The sequence below is a fragment of the Apaloderma vittatum genome, unplaced genomic scaffold (assembly GCF_000703405.1).
Source record: "Apaloderma vittatum isolate BGI_N311 unplaced genomic scaffold, ASM70340v1 scaffold30271, whole genome shotgun sequence".
Taxonomy (NCBI): Eukaryota; Metazoa; Chordata; class Aves; order Trogoniformes; family Trogonidae; genus Apaloderma; species Apaloderma vittatum.
The window spans coordinates 1-21414 of NW_009701244.1; the positions used below are offsets into that span (position 1 = coordinate 1).

General features: G+C 39.8%; 1 protein-coding gene across 1 annotated transcript; it reads right to left on the reverse strand.

Moving 5' to 3' along the window:
* Positions 1-2696: 2696 nt before the first annotated feature.
* Positions 2697-20361, reverse strand: STIL (SCL/TAL1 interrupting locus). The gene is made up of 15 exons (XM_009879090.1): positions 20270-20361; positions 18575-18687; positions 18282-18469; positions 17054-17301; positions 16283-16366; positions 16072-16158; positions 14302-14449; positions 13052-13161; positions 12146-12268; positions 10308-11355; positions 8827-8971; positions 7869-8094; positions 5694-5886; positions 5055-5296; positions 2697-3525 (listed from the first exon to the last, which is right to left on the reverse strand). The coding sequence occupies exons 1-15, from the start codon at positions 20359-20361 to the stop codon at positions 2697-2699; spliced, it is 3876 nt and encodes a 1291-aa protein (XP_009877392.1).
* Positions 20362-21414: the final 1053 nt, after the last annotated feature.

The window sequence follows — 21414 nt, forward strand, 5'->3', positions numbered from 1 at the left end:
CTCGCTGGGCAACCCCGGGTCTAACCGGGACCCTGGCGTGGCAGAAGAAGGGTCCCTTTTCTCCCGCTACTACCTCGCCACGGGTGGGATTCCTGGTCACACCGAGCAACCAGGGCCGGCTCCCTCCCAAGGCAAAGCCCTGTGGCAGGAAGCACCAAAACTGTGCAGAATAAAGAAGAATAAAGACTCTCCGAGCAGGCTCAAGACCTTTCGAGTAAGCACTATAAATATCTTCCTTTAATTATAATAAAAGATAGTTAGAAACAACAGAAGCAAAAAAAAAAACCCCACAAACACCCAATCCAAAACAACCCCCACCAATACCCATCAACCAACCAACCAACAATAAAGGCTTAAATCATGTTGCCCTTCCATGCACTTCACTGCCTAAACAGGTGATCGAGTCAGCGCTTAACTTTGGTCCCCATTGCTCAGAGTTAACAAAGCCAGACCTGGCTTGCTTTTTTTCTTTCTTTCTTTTTTTTTTACTTCAAGCTACAGTAGCTGCTTCAAGAAAAAAAAAAAAGGCATCTTCAAATTACTCAGCACTACACTATGAAAGGAAAATGCTGCTTTGGGGAAGGGTGGTAGATTTTTTTTTGTTGTAAATTAATGTTTCACTCAGAGGTTGCTGTCCAGAATTATCTGATTTGTGTATTTTATAATATAACACCACACCCTTGTCCCGAGCTGCATGTAAGTAGCTTGGCTTTTGTTTTCAAATTGTTTCTAGCCCTCCAGCACTGGAAGAAAGTCTTTAAAATATTAACCAATACAACTGTCATCTTCCTGTGTTTCCAGACATTTTACAATAGGAAACAAAGAACAAAACCCTACAACAATAGCTCAGAGGTATGAATTGCCTCATTCATCTCACTGGAATGTTCAAAAACATTAACTATTTTTTGACTGATTCAGCAGAAAGCATGCTGCCAGATAATAAGCTCGTGTCTGATCCAGGGGAGATTCAGGGACTGAGAAAGGTTTTATTTTTCAGCACAGCAACGTAGCACCTTTCCTGAAAGGAAGCAGATACTCCTGTTGATGGAAAAGGCTGCATGAGGGAAGAAATTCTGACATGGTTTGAAGGGAGCTACTGCCTTCCTTTCTCTGAACTAGCAAATGGCTTATCTCACGCCTGATCCTTAATCCACAAAGGCCCAGGAGGGTGGTAGATGCTGGAAAAAACTCTCATGTCATTGCAATAAATCAATTAGCACCCACTCAAACACACCATGAACAGTCTTTTGGATTTGAACAGCAAAGGCCCAGAACTTGAGCGTGGGGTGTTTCAATCTCTAGTTTAACGTTCTTAGAGCAGGAAAGGCAAGGTCAGCACCATAGACTGAACTTCTATTGAGTCGATGCCATCATTAAAACAAAGTTTGTTCAAACCCCCGTTAACACATGTTAGTGCTCCAGCCAGGGAGAAAACAGATGGCTTGGCCATCGCTCGACCCTGTCCTCCCATCAGGAATGGTGGGAATGGGAATGAATCGCAGCTTCCAGCACTGGTGTCTCATTTCCAAGACCAAGAGGTCAGGACAGAAGTGCGTCACACCACAGCCACGCTGGCCCTGTCCTCAGGCGTACTCGCCGCCCAAGGCAGACAGAGCCAGCACCAGGCACCCAGGCTCTCCCAGGTCATTGCTGTGCAACTGACCATCCACAGTAACCACAAACACACCTAAAAATTGAACAAAAGGTAAAAGTCTTAACAGCAGTGGAATCGTTCAACAATAGATTACCGAATTCTTCAACTTGCGGAGTATTAACATCACAGGGTTACAGAAAAGGGCCATATCAATAATAAGAGTGTAGTGCTTGATGACAGAATATTTGTATGTTAATAGAGAACAAAACTAAATTAATTATTTTTATCCCCCCACCCAGTGCTGGAATTCTTGAAGAGTTCAGTAGCAAGTGCCACCCTCACACTTCCAGTTAGCCAGGTGGCATACATCTTAAATAAAGGCTACATCAGACAACTGAAGATTTTTTTTTTTAATAGAACCTTTGATCTTTACTTCTTAAATAAATAGAAAACATCGATTTAGCAAAAAAACCCCAAACAACACAAACTCCCCACAAAAGTTTTAAAAGTGCTAGTTTTTCCAATTTCCTTCCCGAGATTTCATGACACAGAGCTACATGTGCTATTTTGGCTGAATCCAAAATAATTTTAGTCAAAGTAAAGCCACGGTTATACTTCCCTTCCCACCAGACACAACCTCCCAACACAGTAATCAAACCATTTCAGCAAATATCTAGAAATTAGTGCTTTAGCTTTGTTACTCCTGCTCTGCCACAACACGGTGTCCACGGCTGAGAGTTGGCAAATACATAAAAAGTCATTGATTTAAAAAAAGTCAGACATTTAAATAAGCATCATTGTTAAAAGTACATTAAGAGTACATCTTCGGCTCAAGTTTATTTACCTTTTAGGTACTTTAAAATCATGCCTAACTGTAAACAAAAGTGCACATACTTCAAGGCTGATCAGCACTCACTCAACCAGGCATTTAGAGGTGGTTGTGCCCAACCCAGGGCAAAAGCTCAGTCCTGCAAGTTTTACATTGCTACAGCACAGAGCAACCTCTTCACAGACCCCTTCGTCCTTGGTTTCCTGTCATCTTCTACAGAGAGGTCCCTCCCCGATTTGAAAGGGTGGTTGCGAACCATGTCTCGGTGGATGTTCAGAACAACTTTGGCAACTGCCTGAGTTGCTTCACGTCAAGAATGGTGCCAACAGAATTCATGCTGTTCGACTGGTTTAGTGTTTCAAGGGCTGGGGGATGCAGATTTCCAGCACAGACCTGAGCATCTCCTTCATCTTTCCTGCCAGGCTGTTCCGTGAATTCAACCCTCCCAGGTAACAATTTGGGTTTTGTTTTTAAATCCTTTAAAATCTGAACTGAGTTTTCATCTGCTTGATCTGCTCTGGGAGGAAAGAAATCATTTGTAATATTTCTTAATACAGGGCTGCTTAATTCTGGTGGAGAAGCAGTAGGAGTCAACTCTCTGCTGTGACTTTTTAGATGAATGGGAAGTCTTCCATCAATTCTTTCGGATAATTCAGTCCAGTGGTTGAAGCCATCCCACACAGGGGTACAGGTTTTGTTCCACCTGCTTTGACTTTTGACAGTGGCAGAACTGTCATCTTGAACCTGCACTTCCTCTTCGTCTTCACTACTGTCATTGCCCTGTATCAGCCCATATCGCTTCATGTACTTCTTGGTTGCAAAAGACATATTGTTTGGTGAAATTAAGCTAAGGCCCACCATGCTTTTATCCATATTTTTGTGCAAGATGTCTTGGAAAGAGAAATCTGCAGGAGGATTTTGGCCTGAGCGACTGAGAGAAAGTTGAGATAACTGATTTTCACTGAGATACTTGAGGGCTATAGCATTTGCTTCCATGCTCAAATCAGCAACATTAGGAGTTAAGCCACACACGCTGACATTGGCAAATGACATATAATTTAGTCCAGGCACCACTGCTTCAGGATTTATGCGCGCTAAGATGCTGAAATAAACCATCAAAAAGTTAGTTTAGCATTACAGAAGTATGCATTTCACAATCTCATCTGATAATTTCATTTGGCTTGCCTGAAAAGCACAGCTCAGTCAGGCTGCTCAGGACCGACACCCCACGTTCTGCACAGGCTAAAGCAGCTTTCCAGCTACTCACACCAAGAGCAGCCAAACACCGTGTTAAAGAATGGATGAGAGTTCCTCCTAATTCAATACTAACCACAACCCTTGTACGAAGGACCCACCTCTAGGAGGTTTCAGAGCTGGGTTTGTTTTTAAAGGAGCTTTGAGCTCCTGTTCTGTTCTCACCAGTAAATGTCACATTATGTGTCTCTGATCCTAAGACTCTAGATGGTGTCATCCAACCCAAGATTTAAATCTAGATAGAAAATAAAAGCCCAATGACAAACCATGAGTAACTCTTCTTTCCCAATGCATGCTAATACCAGGATTTTTACAGAAACTGACATAGTATCTGTTTCCAGAACCCTGTAAGGTTCTAGTTTTTGAGGGCATTCTTCAGGAAGGGAAATACTCATTCATTCTGTTGCTTGGCACACCAATTTCTCGTATACATTAGGTGTTTAGCTTAAAGACTGAAAGAAACTCTGGCACGCTGGCAGTGGTCATAAAGCAGTGCATTTAGCACATGCATCATATATTAGCTCATAAACCCAAACTCCTCATGCTTAGAGTCTTCCTATTCCACTGAGTACGCATTCTAAAGTTTGTTTAGGGAGAGTAAACTCCTGGCTCAGATGAACAGATGAGCTGCACAGTTGCTCCCTCCCCTGCTGAGCTGTAGACCTTTTCTCAGAGTTGTTTATCAGTTGTGAAAGTGGCAGAAGGAAGAATCCCGCCCCGCTCCCCAAGTTTGAAGGAAAAAAAACCCCAAGAATCCCAGTGTTGTCTTATGGGTTCACTTTTTAGTCTGTTATTGACATTAAAAGAACACTGACAGAATCTCCAGTCAGGTAGGTAGCCCAGAAATTCCAGGAAAATGCCTGATGAAATTCAAGTGAAGGAGAGAGACCAGACAGACCCAGTTTTGATTATACATCAAAGCCATGATGACAATTACACTTATACTGGTGAAATGCAAGGAAAGGGTTAAGAAGCAGTGAGAAAATATGTAGCTGCTTAACGTTCAGCCTCCCAAGTCCAATGTTTCTCTGGAATACCTTGACATAGCCCAAAGGATTGAAATTATTCAAGACGCTTCATTATTATCCTAGGGAATTGTGTGCTACTGCATGCACAATACTTTAAGAATCGCCAGATGCTCTAACAGCTAGAGCTACTTGTGTCATATTTAAATAATCTGAGTTTTGCTAGCAGAGCTCTTAAACCTAAAATACCCATAGTATGAGCCAGTTTTTCATCTTTGCAGGAAATGTGGATCAAGTTGCTGAACAAATCCCCACTGGCAGTGAACACAGTCCCTTCCTCTTTGCTCACTGAGCCCATATTAATTTTTGGTTAGATCTACAAATTACTACTCAAAAGCAACCAGCATTTTACCTGGCACTCTCCACTTTGTGGGTATTTTTCTTCATTTTGCCAGGTGAGTCAATTTTGACTCCAAGACTTTTCAGTTGTTTGAGTGTAGCACTAATCACACTCTCTTTATCCATCACATCCGGGCCAGTTTCTGAAGCCATTTCTGTTGTATCATCAATATCTTGATATTTAGGACCATCATCACTAACAAATCCTGATTTTACAGGATCTTCCGAGGACTTTAAGAGGTGGTTTACTTGGCCCTACAGAAAAAGGGAGCAGAGAAGAGACCACATGGACAAAAATATCATGATATGCAGGAGTTTTTAAAACCTCAAATCCTGGTTTACTCTTATGCAACTTAGAATACAACTATTCTAACAAAGAAGCCAAATTTGGATTCAGTTCAAATAAGCAAATAAACAAATATTTACTAGTACTCCGTGTATGCATGAGAAAGCAAAGCACAGAATAATTACTTAAACTTTAAAAAACAAAACAAAAATAACCCCACAAACTTGACACTTTTCTGTAGAGCATAACACATAAACTTGAAAACTGCACACAATTTTCATTCGTGCCAGTACTACACTGTAACTTCAGCAGTGTGCCATTTTGACTGTCGCGTTCAGTGCAGAATATTAACTTTAAATGAATTACCAGTAAGTCCTGGTAAAGCTTTTGATCTTCTGATGGATGCCGAGGCAGAAACGAGGCGGGTGGCTCTGAGTTTTGCTCACTTGTTGCCACCACAGGGTTGCTGGCTCCCTCTGTTGGTTCCTTCTGTGAGGACACGCTGATACTTTCTTCCAAGGATGAACTGTGAACAAGCATTTGGGAAGTGTTTCCATTTCTGAAAAAGAGCAGAGAGTTAGGTATTTCCTTGAAACAGAAAGCACAAGTATCAGTACAGGTACTTTACATTTTCATGAGAGGAGATGAATCGAGTACTGGAAACAGATGCTAACATTTCTCAGTTTGTCTTCTGCTTGGGGCTTTGCTTCCTTCTGCAGTCACTTCCTTTCAAGTCATTTGAAGACGAAAGAAAAACACCCTGTAGTGCAAAACTACAGCAGTCTGTTTTTAAAAACGATGATTTGACAATGACAACAGCTTCTTTGGACTAGCCAAAACTCAATGACACTCTATGACTTAACCTTAAAGCAGACAAAATTAGTCATTAACAATTTTGAATTTGTCTGTTTTCAGCATTTTTACAGACACTTAAAAGCCTTTAGGAGTAAGTATCTTGCATATGCTCTGAAACATGACTTATTCAAAAAGCTATTTTTACCAAGGTGAGCAATGGCTGAAGAGATTCCTGTGGCAGCTTAAAAATGCTTTAAAAACTTCTCAAAGACACTGTTACAAGTATGCATATACACAATGCACACTGAGTGTCAGGAACTGAGAACAAACACCTAGCTGAAATATTTCTCAGCAGCAGATGTGAAAGAAGGACCATAATCACAGAATCACAGAATGTTAGGGGTTGGAAGGGACCTCTGAAGATCATCTAGTCCAAACTTCTCTCCTGAAGTTTCCAGATAAAAGGGGTAAATATTCTAGAACAGGTTACAACATGATGCTCAGCATCCCCTTCAGCCAGCTGGTGTGTGCACCGCCTAAACTTTGAGATCAGACGTATCAATAATAGTATCAACCCGAGGAGATCCTTAAGCAGCCCTCCTCCCCCTTCCTGCTCCTCCTCAGGAGACAAGTGCAAGATAAGGGAATTTCAGAACTCAGCTGATCAATTGCCTGTGTTGAAAGCGATAAGATTTAAATCACGTGACATACCAGATAGTCAATGTAGGTTATCGGTTACTGTTATACCAGCAATTATTCATCAGTCCCAAAAATGCTCCACTCCTCCTCTAAGAAATCTGGGCGGTGCTCCCCACTCATACTGTAAGATACTTATACAGCTATTTTACAGCTTTATGAATTTAAGTTGAAGAGAACCTTAGGACAGCATCTCTCTAAAATACAATGCTCAAAAACCTGATTTGAATCAGTAACATTTATGGCAGCAGTATGTTTGCAGATAACACTTTAATAAAGGACTATGAATATTTAAGTTATAGCTTAATTATAATAATCTTTCCAAATATGATTATTTTAGAAACCTAATATAACTGGAAGGGTATTCCCCCTCCTTTGGCTTTTATACTTAGAGAATATTAGATCATTAAAAGTGCTAAATTGTTGAGCTATTCCTTCTATAAAAATAACATTCATATAGATACTTTATTTTTAAAAATCACTGCCCAAATCAGTCTGACACTAGCCACTGCAGAGCAGGAATTTAAAAATAATTAAATTAACAACAGTGGAGTTGGTACCTGCATTCACTACACAAAGCAGGTGTAAAATGTCAAGAAATCCATAGAACAGTTGTATAATCATAAACACCCCATCCTAAGCTCCCCTGAATTAAAATCATTCTGAATGCTGACAGGGAAAAGCTGCTGTAGGAAAACAACAGACTACAGCAGTATCGCGTACCTACCCCATGTCCCCTCAGGATTTAAGGTAAGAAAGGGAATGTTGCCAGCCCCAAACGTGCTTTTCCAAGCTAAAGGCTTTTGCCATCAGCTCCCGCTGACAGGAAGGCTACCTCAGCGTGCAGGACTGATAAAGGCAGACTCTAAATGCAGCTGTGTTTTGGTGAGCTGTACACTTAGAAGCATAATTTAAAAATGAAGAAGGGAAACAATACAACAACTGAAGTCAGGTGACTAGAATTCCCCAAAAATACAATTATGAAAGTAGTAACTTATGAAAGGCAGTTCAGCTTATTTATGCTAACCCAAGGTAATTCTGGTTACTTACTGGAGAGTGTTCTGATTAGTTCCTCCTTCCACAAGATGAATACTGTCCACAAAGCTGGGGATGTCAACCACCTTTAAGGATGAGGCAATACTTGTATTACTTGCATCTTGTTCAGCATTAATTGAAATGCTGATGTCTTCCTTAGAAATATCTTCATCCTCTTTTTTAACTTGGGGTATGGACTCGTCTTGTTTTTCTGAGGCCGTATTCCAAAATAAGCTAGCACCTAGAAGAGAATTAGAGACTTATTCATATAAGGGAACTCATTACTATCTTCTGAGATCCTTTGGCTTTGTAAAGCTAGAGGAATTATTTCTTCATGTTCAGTTTTTTTCACCATTTTAAAAGTTATTTAGGGTTTAGAACAGCTAAGAGTTGCCAAAACATCATTCAGTTCTGAGTTTCTACAAAGCATACTTGACAAAAATAAACTGTTGTATTGAAGCATTTTATAAGTTGACCTTGAGCCAGTTTGAAAATTTCTTCCAAACCACAATATTTCCAAGGATTTAACAGGAACCAATATATTACTATGTAACTTTAGTCACAGTCTAATAACTTGCTAAAATTAAAGCAAATACAGTATCCTCTCCATGCACATAAAAGCATGACTTATAAAAAACATCAGTAAGATATTTATTGGAACACCAGATGGGATAGAAGCTATTGCTTCTATTGGGGATTTTTTTTCTTTTAGTAAGGTAAAATTTTAAATAGAAAACCCTGCTAAAGCTAGTGGAAAAATAACTCTTCCAGTGATGGCAGTCACTGCCTTTGCAGCCCAAAGACAAAAGTAGCTCCAGCATAAACTTGCTACAGAATGTAACTGGCTTTTGTGTCTAGGTGCACATCTGTGTATGCTCAGCGTGTCTGCAAAACATTCCCTCCGTGCTCAAACAAATCACAGAAGCATCCAGACAAAGCGATGCCAGGCTATTTGTAAAGACCAAAGTGTTACCTGTGCTCACAGCAACGCTCACACTTTTCCTTTGGGTTTCCATAGAAACAAGGTCCCCTTGCTTCTCAGGCTGCAGAGCGTGGCTGGCTCCAGCTGGTTCCGGGGAACAAGCCTGCCGAGCCTGCGCTTCCAGCAAGCGCTGGATCTGTAACGGTTATCAGAAAGTTATAACTTGTACGACAAAGTAGAATAGGCAACATGAATTACTAAATTGGGTTCCTTTAAGACCTGGATTCGAATCCAGGCAGCGCTGCCACAGAAGTCTGATAATGTTCCAGTTCTCAGCAGGGCACGCAGCATAAATCAAAACATCAATTTCGACGTTGGCAGAGCTTGCAAAGAAGAGGTTTTGAGCACATTGGCAGAACTACACCAAGATGCCTTGAGTAAAGCCTATTTGCACGACACTTGCTGGAAGTATTCTCTGTCCCTTTCATTCACATACAAAACCTATTACTGGCATATAAATGCTTGGCTGGCAAGTCAACTGTCCCTAGACCATGCTAAACTAACCTTGTATTTATTACAAAGCTAAGCACTTAAATGGTAAAATTAAGGTTGCCCAGGCAATCTTCACTCTAGTATTTGCATCCACTCTGTTCACTGATTAGTTCACAGCTCCATGGAGAAATATCAGAGTGGTGAAGGCAACATTTATACAATAAGGAGCGGTTTCCCTCTCTCATGCACAAATCACACTTGCAGAGCTTCATTTTATGTACAGCAACTACATCTAACGCACATTGCTGCTGCAATTTTCTCATTTTAAGCAAGAAAAACATGTATCGTGAGCAACTTCCCTATTCGCATCATTCATCACCCGCAGCAAAATTTAAACTCTTGCTCTCCAGCCCCACATCATACCCTGCAAAATACAGGGCCGACAGTGTAACTCAAGAGTTTGGTTTTTTGAAAAAACATGCCCAGAAACTTAACCTGGTATCGAAACAGAGCTTGGAGAGACCAGCAAAGCCCAATTTTTCAGCACAGTGACAAACACCTGGTGAATCCTGCTGGTCTGTTGCAAACAGACAACTGAAGTTTGCTAAGGAACATCCTCAACAGCCCAGGAAACTGCAGGCTTGAAGGCAGGCAAAATGAGTGTTGTGTGCTTCACTTGTGCTTACAATACCTCCAAAGTCTAAAAATCTTTAGCCCATGCAGTACTTTTTTTTTTTTTTTTAGACAGCATACAGATAGGAAAGCATTCATGATATAAATACATTATGAAAGCAATCTGCTAAAAGGGAAACCATCATGTTATGCAAATATAAAAAAAAATGCAAAATCAAATCAGGAGTCAAATAGTTTTCATTTGTTTTAAGGGTCATCAATTAGCAGAGCTAATCAGGACCCTCCTGCACTCGGTATGACAGTCTCTTGTTCCAACAAGGATAGACAGGAGTTAATTCCTCTAGCAGGGGAACTATCAAAGTGTAATCACTAAGAGGGCAGAGGATAGAGCTGCCATTTCCACAAACCTGAGCTTGAAGTAATTTGAGTTGTCTGTCTTGCTCTGTCAGAACCCGGTATGCGTCTGGAGATAATCCCATCATTCCATTATCTGATCCCGCTGCAGAAGGGGGCGTGTGCAGGCACGGCGAGTGGGCTGCACAACACTGCGGACTAGAGGGGCTTGCACTCGGAAGCAGCCTTATCCCAGGAGATAAGCTATTGTCCAGAGAACCGTTCCCCATTTTCCCATGATATCCCATGCTCATAGGGCTGCTTGTGCTATATCCTGGATTGCAGCAAATATTTGGGCAAATGACATTTTGATGGAGCGCTGCACACGGATTCTGTTGAGCCATCTCTGACTGGATTTCCACTCCATGTTTGGGACTCGGTTTATCAATTCCTTGCCAAGAGTTTATTGTATTATATTGGATGGAAGCAGGAAAGCGACAGCTGCAGGCACTGGCTGGACAGCAAGATGGCACTTGGACTGGCACTTGCAGCTCTGGTGGTCTTCTGCAGCTCTGTGGTGAAAAAGCAGAATTGTAGAGGGGTGGCTGAATAACAGCAGGAAGCTGCTTGGAACTGGATGTTGGTGTTCTTCTAACTGCAGGCTCTCCCTGCTGTACGACTTCTTCAGGGTTTAATCCATGTCTTTCCAATGGCTTTTGGAGGTGATGTGCAGCTGTAACTGAGGAAGGCCCGCTACAAGAGGTTGAAGAAGAAGATCCAGAACTTTTTCTTGACTGAGGGCAAGCTTTCTTACACTGCAACTGTTGCTGTGGTAGAGCTTGCTTTCCTCTAGAAGGCTTTAAAGTTGGAATTTTCTGGTTTAAATGGTTTGGTAATTGCCTCAGAGAGACATCTCCCATATTAGTAGAAAAATTTTGCTTGTCTTCAGAGTGCTGGGTGGGGTAACATGTAGATGCCAAGCACCAATTCTTTTTAATAGGCTGAGGAAGTGCTGAGGGTAGACTTTTAACATTTGAAGTCCCCACAGGCTTAGATGGTTGTCCTGATTCTATGAAGCTGCCATCCAAAACAAGTGACAGCTCAGGAACTGAAGGAAAGATCCTGCTAACCTGAAGGGAAAATTACAGAAGCAGGTTTAAGATCATTTTGAAATACTGTCTTTCAGCCCTTCACACACAGAATTCCATCAAAGAAAATGTTTTAATTTAAAATCAATATATGACCATTACTAGCTCCAAACCAGCTACACAATTTCTAAATATTAGAGAATCTAAATACAGAAAAAGCAGCAATATCTCTAGGATCATTCTTAGAAGACAAAATTGCTTTCACACAGCATAATAGCCCTATCTATCAAAGGAATGCTCCAGGATGACATTTCAGAGTATGGATCTTTCCCTTCAAGAAGCAGACTACATGTTCCCTCCTACTATTCTTAGACCTAGCAAATAGGTGCAACAGCACATACTTTATAATTGACAACTGTGACATCTATCTAGACCCATGCTGCACGAAGGCTGCTACTTCATCATATTTGTATATGCTTCAGTAAAGAAAGACAGGCCAACAAATCTATTTCATTGACCTAGAACTACAGAGGACTGCTGCCTCTATCTTTGTGTCAGACACCACAGCTTTTCCATTTAATGGTAGCAAGATTCCCAAATTAAAACTTACTCTGTTCCCAAATCCAGCATATACAGGAATTCAAGCATCTGCAATCTTGGAAAAAAAGCTGGATTAACTAAAGCAGACTTGGGACTCTTGATCCATTTCTTCAGTTCTGCTTTCCCCAGCTAGCATCTTGAGACAGAGGCTTTACACTCTCAAGTCCCCTTAGAATGAGTTTTGCTACTTTATTACATCTGAGTTGCCTAGAATAATTATTTACTTAGTTACCTGTTGACTCGCTGGATGAGGACTTGGAATTGGTCTGGGGGATAAATCCTCATCTTCTACACCAGAGTCATGATCACTTGCTGACAACTTGCTGGGTGAACTGCCTTGAGGAGGACTAAAACCAACATAAATCAAACTAAAAATGCTTGCTTGTCAGATTTGGCAGCAATAACACGAATCTTCCCGTTTTCCACTGTGCCATCTACAGTGCAATATCAGCATAGTTTTTCAAGAAGCAGTTGCTATACACCTCCTCCCTGGTTAGTCAGGGAGTTCACACAGCAAACAGTTCTAAGATCAAACAGTAAAAATACAAATACTGGGTTTCAGCAAAAAAAGCTACCAACTCTCCCTCCTCACACTCTCTGACATACACACAATTCAAATGACATTCTAACAGCAAAGCACTGGTTTATGTTAGAAACATAATGAGTGCTACAGCAAAGAAAATAAAGGCCATCTTATAGTCACAGATAAAAGTTTGCTGGGTGAGGTTCTTCAAAACCTCTAAGTTTCAACCTGCCAAGGTCTTGCAGCTCTGAGAAGTCAGAAGGAAAAAGGAATTTTTACCAACTTAAGTAGATTTCAGTTAGAGGTTTGCTTCAAATGATACTATCACATAAAATAATACAGTGAACTAAGCTCCATCAGTAAGGAAGCCTTTTTGGAAACATTCACTGTAGAAGTTACAAGCATTAGTAACAAGAGCAGAACTATGAGTAGTTTCTCTTGGAGTATGGTCAGCTTGACCATCTTACTTGAAAAATATTAGCTCTAGGAATAAAGGACATACACCAGTTTTAATGCAAGAAGATCACTGCATGCACAGCACATGTCCAAAACATATCATCCAATAAATATTTAATTTTTGCACATAAATTACATCCAAAAGATTTACCTTCTGATAGGAAGTTTCTTGCAAATTCTGCTGAAGAACTCAGTTTCTGCATTTTGATTTTCTGCACTCAACTCAAACTGAATAAAGCTCTTGTCTGAAGGTTCAACATTCTGGAATGAAATTTTCTGTATTTGTGAAACATGAAACTTTCAACTTCCAAGCACTGAGGTACTACCCCCAAAGAAAGAGTTTTAAGGACATTTATATCTGATTATTTGCTGCTTGTCCTCTACTTTCAATTCTTCCACTACTAAAAGGAGATGGGCAACTTCCCTTCCTTTCCACAGTTCCCCCTGCCACTCTGTAAAGTAGCTGAACTAATTATAGCCATGAGCAGATGCTTCCTTGCTGTAACTGCTTAGATACTCTTCCACGAGCCTTTACCACTACAGCAAAGAGTGACTGTTCCTGCACCATTTCGCCCACCACAGCTGGGTAAATCCAGCAGACAACACAAGTGAGCCTCTGTTAAGATGCCAGTCGTCATCTTCACGGAGCTAAGCTGTACCTGGGCTAGAGGAGGAAGGCAGCCCCGAACTGGGGTGTTTAATTGGAAAGAGAACAGATTAAACACCACAGGACACACATTGCACTGGCTGCTTTTCTGCCAGAGCACAGGAGCATTTATTGAGTAGATTAACAATTCAACTTCAGGTTCCACACAAGCCTAGGAAAACAAGGAACTGAAATTCCCTAGAATCTCCTCAAGCCTTCTTAGTTATCTCCTAGCAAATTTTTTTCAAAGAGTCTTTGCACAAAGGTAAAATTGTTTCTGCTTTGTTACCTCGGTGCAGCAAGTGATCTGCAGATTAGTAACCACTGAATTCCCTTTCGCATTCAGCTTCAAGCAAAGCGCAAGTACCCAAGCTTTGCTCTCCAGAAGGCACTGGTGTGCATCACCCACAGCAGTTGTTAGATGTGCCCAGAATGCACACAGTTTACCAGATTAACAAATGCTAGAGGAAATAAGAATCTCTGCTCGTAAAGCCAGAAGGTCACTAGTAAGGAGGAGCACTAACCTAACCCAACATAGCACAGTGTACTTTAAAAGACAGATTCTTAATGCTATTAGAAAACTGACTTTGGAAGTCAGTTGGAGACAAACTAAACTTACAGTAATCACTGTGAAAAGAGCTACAAACACCATAGTCCTGTTTGGGTTATGTTAGAGGGACTCCTCCCACAAGTACTTATATTAAAAGTAAAAAATTTGCAAGTACCACAATGCAGGAGGAATCCAAGCCACTTACTTTGAAGAGGTGCATTGTTTCACTGGAAGTTAAGATCTGAAACCCTAGTTCAGTCTGTCCACTGCACGGAACGCACTCATAGAACTCTGGTGCCTTGTGTGTCAACGAATAAAGCAGAATAAGAAAGCTCCCAGATTCTGAAAAAACCCTAAAAAAGAAAACTCACATCTTAAAAAAATAAAAAACTTAAAAAGAAGGCCCTTAGTTTCTTAATATACTAAGCAAACCATCACACAAACACGTTCATCACTACATTTTGAGTGGTACTGAGCTATTCACAGGACAAAAGGACTTACAACTGATGCCACATGCAACTATCAAAGCAAAAAACGTGGGAATAAGTAATCTAATTTCTAGTCCAAACCTCTAAGATCACTTTGTACTTTAAATTATTCCTGGAAGACTTCAACTCTAGCATAGAAGAAAGCATTTGTAAAAATGATATTGCAATTTATTTTTTTTTAATAATGTAATTGAAGATATATTATAAGGACACTAAGTGTTTCACTTATCCTTTAAACATTCCAAAAATTAGCAAAGAGAATTTTTCTGAAAGATTATATTGAAGTTTCTTTTTTACAGGTTAAGAACGGGGAGTAAAAACAGCCTGCATTTAACACAAAACATCAGGGATAATGAAAATAATGTGTATTTCCAGGAATAGGCAGTACTACTATTAGAATATTTTTTTCCTTTTATAGCACTTGAAATACACTTGTCCATGTGTGGGAGTAGTTTGTTCTTTCTTTAAATGGGATAGAGAAAGTAGCAGGAACAAGATGTTTGAAAAACACATTCACACACAACTTTAAAATTTTACTTACCATTTAAGAGTTAAAAACGTATGATGCACAGATTAAGAAGTTGGCCTGCAGAGGTTAATTCTGTTTACATGGTTCATCAAATCTGTCTAATCCACTTCCAAGATGGAATCAGTGAAAGTTAATGAGAGCCAAGCATCTAACTTGCCTATCTAATAATCTAATTGGGCTCTTATCTGTATTTGGGCATAGTTAAATTGTTAGGGGAAAAAAGTCTATTCTGTGATTACAGACACATCTGTTCAACAAATGTGGGTTTATTTCATAATTTAAAAGCATGTGTGGTTGAGCAGAAGAAATTCTTACATGTACAGCATGTTTTGAAGTTTCATTTACCTGAAAAGCAGTTTTAAACTATTAAGACCTGAATTCCCTCCCAGCTTCCATATAAATAGACTATGGTAAGTGTCAGAAGTGAAAAGATGTGGAGAAGGAGGAATAATTATCTACTAATATCACAATGATAAAAATCAGAACGCAAAGAACTACAAAACCAGAATAATTAGCAGGAAATCCTAAGACAGTGTTAATTGCAAATGAATATGCTTCAATATGCTGGTCAGATACAATCAGGTCACATACAATTTATGTCAGAGAAGACACCTGTAAGAAAAGTTTGAATCCAAAACCAAACCCAAAACTGTTTAAATTACTGTTTCCTGCTTGCTGCTTCTTTATTTAAACTGAAGTGCAGTGACCCTAATGACATTAATGTTTACCCTCTTCTGCCTTTGAGCTATCAACCCAGCTTTAATGCTTCAGTCATAAAAAGTTTGTGAGACAAAAGTCAAAACCAGAAGGAAAAATTAGAACACAGCCTTACCCCCTATATAAATCATAGAATCCCCCCAAATATCTTCAAACAGAGCCCATGTTGCCATGCAGTTCTGTGGAATACAGATTCAGGTAGACAATAGCTTTTATTTTGTAGAAAAAAAAAGTGACTTGCCTTTCTTGAATCAAAGAACTGAATAAATACCGCAAACAACAGGCCCAAACTTGAGGACTACAAATATGAGTAACTCCACTCAGCCAACTAGAAGCAAGAAGAAATAGCCAATTAGGCACATTTCCATTACCAAGTTTCCACTACGTAAATCCCTCAAACACAGTTTCAAATCAGTGCGTATTAATCTGTACAAACAGAGCCAAACACTCACACTCCAACTAACGGCAGAGCATAAGCCTTGGGATCAGACTCGAGCAGCAAAAGCAATTTTCGTGTCTGGTCCATAGTAAGGTAGCTGAAAGAAAGCAGAAGTTGGGTTTTTTTCAGAAGGTAATCAAAACAAAGGCAATCAGAAAAAAAAATAAGCCATTAAAAACACAAATATAAATTTAGAAAATACTGAGAGAAAAAAAGTCTGGAAATCCAGAAACAAATCCAGAAGTACAAGTCATGTTAAAATTTGAAGACTAACTCTCAGAGAGGCATTCACAAGTTTTCTCTCCAAATGCATTGACATTCAGTTGCTTCAAATTGTTTCGCCAGTCTATCCTTAGTTCATTCTGTGAACTGGTTATCAGTCAGAATGATGATTCCTCAACACCATCTTTTGCACACAATTAACAGAAAAAACTTTGGTTCATATTCATATCAATTTCCTTTTGGGGCAAACACTGATATTCTTTAAACAGCTGGATGCTGTTTGTATTCATTATGTTAACTAGAGGTGTGTCCCCTTGCCCTGGTAGGAAAAACCTTCTACCGAAGTCAAAAACAAGAACTTCTACTGAATCTGTGAAGATTTTTGACCCACTCCATTTCCTCTTTCTTGTTTATAATGTTTTAATTTTTTCCAAGTGCAAGGAGTTAAGTTATTTTTATGCCAGTTATTTTACCGGTTGAGATGTGACCTACCTACCTGCTTTAGGAAATGTCACAAACCACCATGCAACTTTGATGGCTTTTGACATTACCCTTTACTTACCCACATTTATAGGTTCCTTGAACTTGTGCAATACTCATGGGACTGTTCAAATTTCTTGCAAGGGCTGTGGGAATAATGGGGACAGACTTCACAGGGGTGTATTCCAAGATATTTGCTACAGTAATAGAAGCCCAGTGAAAGCTGAAATGTAGATTATCCAGGTTTTCTGTGAAAACAATGTGAGCTCTAACAGTGAGGAGTTTAGAAAGATCCAGGGATTCTTTACTGCACAGGCTGTGCTGCAGACCCTAGAAGTAGGGAAAAAAGTTAAATACATTAGATTGTGTTCGTAAGACTACCATGATTCAATTTTTATCACACTGAGAACTCAAATCATTCATCACAGCGACTATTGCAATGGGCACAGCATAAAAAGCCATTATCTCAGGTCTCCAAAGCTCATTGGCTATACTGAACATAACGAATAACATAAAATACACTTGAAATTGAGCTGTGCATATTTTAGCATTGTTTTATGATGTATTCGAAAACCTAGGGTTACTTAAATTGTATGAAAATCAATAAAATGATAGGCAACTAGAACACTCAAGGTGATCTGTCAAAGTTTTCTTACTTGCACTCAACAAACTACCTTTACAACATCGGAACACATCATCATGGGACAGTTTAGATGTGAAGTAAGCATTATTTGTATTATAAAATACACACAACAACCACAATAGGCAAATGTTTAAAGGAATGGGATGTGTATTTACTGGGTTATATGTCTACAGCAGAGCACAGACGCAACAGGCACACATTTCACCTGAAACCACTCATCTATATAGACTTCCTATGCTTTCTTGCAAGGCACTCACCTAGCAATACTTTATCAACAATCGTGCAAATACTGCGATGTCTTTACAACGGATTTGAAAGAAAGAGCTATTTTTTCTTGTCTAAGTACATTTGCTGCAATCATTCTTGTCTTGCTGGTTTTGGTGGTCAGACCAGCTGAAAAAACTTTGGTCAGACAGAGAGATCTTAGTCTGAGATTAATGACTGTGTCATCCTGAAACACCTGTGACTACTAACCAATTTAAATAGTTTCTGAGATGCTTTTCAGTGGCAGAGGGGCAGCTCATTTCACACAACCAACTAGTCTTGCTTCAGCCACAACTTTGCTGTGTTTGAAAATGACGGCGACTGGAAATCAAACCCCGTGCATAGGCCCACCTCTTGCCTATGGAAGACAGTTTATTGTGAAAGAGACCCAAAAGCTGCCCACCTTGAAAGCCAAGCCAACGTCTTCAGCACTGTGCACTATAATATTATCTGAAGAAGGTCCCCAGGCATTAACTGTACATGGAATCAAAAAGTCTCCAGGAAGCGATGCAGTTGGAATTTTGCCCGATCCACCAGCAACGCCTCGACCAGGATCAAAGCGGTCTATTGTTAGCGTTACACCTTCCCCATCTTTAAAGTAAATAAATAAAGTTAGAGTCCAAGAGCAACAACTTAGGCTCCTCGATAACAACTTACTTAACTGACAACATTTGTCTACCTGATGTTTAAAGTTACCTTCATCTACTGCAAGAGTGCCAAGCAAAAAACAGGAAAATAATTTTTCATTCTGCTTAGCATGGCGATAGGCAAGTCGCAAGGTTTTCTCCATCATAGATAACTTTGGGTTTCTAAAAAGAGACAATAAGCAAGTTTAAGACCCAAATTACTTTAATTTCTTTTTTTTAAATGTATTTATTACATCACAATAGCTTCCACATATTTTTGTCTTTTAAAAAGGAAATATATGGAAATAGCCCAAGGTCCTAAACATCAAAAAGGCAATGATTAACAACACTGTATAAAATGTCACTGGAATTTTAGCTCCTGCTCTGTACAGCACCCCAACTATTCGTACTCAAGAAAGCCGTATTTTAGCTGGAACAGCTCCACAGAATGCTCTGTACAATCTTCTCAACAAGAATATTTTGACTTGACTAGTCCAGCAAACCAGCATCTGAGGGGAAACAATTTTTCCTATGGAGCATAAACACCAAGGCGATAGAAGAGTTTTGGGTTGGCTTTATTTTTAATGGAGCATAAGTAACAAGGAAAGGGAAAAGCTTCTTTATCCCAAAGGCAACACTATCTAAAGAACTAGAGATGAACACAAGTGAATTGCTTTAATAGAAGGTGGAAAAGTTAGAAACAGGCCAAAAAGCTTACTAATTTTTATGTGGTCATCTCATCTTAGCACAATATATAACACATACTGGGCTGAATGACACAGGACTGCAAGTATGGAGAAAGATAAGGCAATTATAAAATCCTATATACTGAAAAAGTATTAACTTTGGAATCTACAGCAGTAAATACAGCAACATTATTTTAGCTTGAGACAGTGTATCTGATTTTGACTTGGAAAGAGGTCAAAGTTGAAACTGAAGCTACTTGTTTATGTCAATACTGTTACGGGTTAATATCCCATCTATTCAAGAACAACTAAGTGAAATGCCTCCATCAAAATAAGAGCAATTTATTTTTTGAATCTCTGTTAAAACTTGGAGGTTTTAATAGCAACTCAAAGAACATTACGTAGAAAGACAATTAGAGGCCTCTCTGACCTGCACATAAGGGCTGTTCAACCTTATGCGCACACATATGCACATATTTCCTCTAATAACTACAGTAAATCATTTTTTTTGTAATATCTTTAAGCAAGGATCAATTTTTACTCTTTGTTTGTTTTACAAGTCAAGTTTGGAATACTCTGCCCTAGAAATTCACAAGTGCTTCAGATTTACCTCTAGACTCATTCTGAACAACAACACATCTGAACTTTTGGCATTTTAATCCATATTCCTGAGGCAAGCAAAATGCTTAAAGCTTTACTTGAAGCTATTGTCTGTATCCAATGTGTCAAAAAACACCCTTCTTCTCTCCAAATATTTAGATAAAATGAAAAACACATTAAAGAAAACTACAAGAATGCAGTTACTTTCACATCTTTCTATGTGGGAAGGAAATTGAAAGAAACTGTACCTTACTGCAGACCGAGGCACCTCCAGCCCACTTGACTGCATTACACCTACGAAAGGGAAACTCTCAAATCTTTCCAATGAAAATCCCTGCATACTCATACCAAACACACCACTTGTCTCTTTTTCCTTTGTGTCTCAACACACGCTAGACTCAAAAGATAAAATGAGGCTTTGAATCCTGTAATTCCTAATTTACTTTAACGTTTAAGCAGCTTAAAAAAGTTATTCATACCTGTAATAGCTAATGTGTGAGCCAATGATGTCACCCACAGGGATCGGGTCCCAAAGCGCACACTTTGACAGAGGGAAACTGAAAGGGACCATCCTTTCAGGAAAAAATCTGTGAAGAAGATCACGGACATTAGAAAGGAAAATGGATTAAGCTTCATACTTGCAAACATCGTTCATAAAAAGAACAGGAGTAACACTGTACGAAAAACAACAAACAGAATATAAGATATTGGTGCTTTTTCTTTTGTTTCAAGTCCAGGTCAATGAAGCAGAAACTTTGTCCTACGAAGTTGTCAAGGATATGAACTACAAAGTCAACACAAAGCTTTGATTTTCTACACGACACTTCCTTCATGTAATCTTGGAAGATGGGTAGGCCAGATACAAGTGTGCAGATAAAGCTCAAGAAACAGATGCTCTAGATATACTGTAGAAAAGGAAAAGGTTACCAGGCATTAAGAAACTCCCATGGCAAACAGCAGATCTTAGTTTAGAAAATTTAACATTAGATCAGCTTCCAAAAGACCAGTTTAAGTCACTTTTTAAAGTTAGTATTCAATCCACTAAAGCTCTGAAGACTTCTTAAATAACATAGTGCAAAACTTGCAGCCAGATTTCCAAGAGGCTTGAAAAACGCAATCACATAAACTTGTTTACACAAGCAGGACTATGTTTTTTTCAGAGCTGCCTAAACCAAGTGTATTAAGTGAAACACAAAACATTTGTTAGTCCACGTCGTTTGGCAAATACCTGTTTAGCAAATAAAATAAGAATTTCCTCGCAGCTATCAGAAGCAGCCAGGTTCTGCCTGCACTGCCTGACGTTCCCCGGGCAGAACTCTCTACTTCTAAAGGCAGTTTCGCCAGCAGCTCACCCAGCTCGCACGTTTCCAGCGACAGCGAACATGTTCCCACTCATCAAATCAAGCCCTGAAGTTCGGCTTTTAAAAGCAGGAATTCTTTTGAAGTCGAGCACGGGTCAGGGCCGCACGGCAACAGCGCTCTATCAGCAGAGCGGCGCCGGGCCCAGCCTGAGCCCCGGGGCGCTGGGACACCAGCTCTCCCCCTCCCCGCATGGAAGGGCACGGCGGACCCTCCCAGAGGCGGTTTACGCGGACTCGGAGCCAGTACCTCAGATCCGGGCTCG

What these genes read in the sequence shown, in the direction of transcription:
- STIL (XM_009879090.1), bottom strand. Translation starts at nt 20,361, where the DNA reads ATGGTCCCTTTCAGTTTCCCTCTGTCAAAGTGTGCGCTTTGGGACCCG. An exon ending in AAACAATGCACCTCTTCAAA is followed by an intron (nt 13,162 to 14,301) that starts GTAAGTGGCTTG and finishes ATTTCATTCCAG; the next exon opens with AATGTTGAACCTTCAGACAA. An exon ending in CACAAAGTGGAGAGTGCCAG is followed by an intron (nt 3,526 to 5,054) that starts GTAAAATGCTGG and finishes GGTTTATTTCAG; the next exon opens with CATCTTAGCGCGCATAAATC.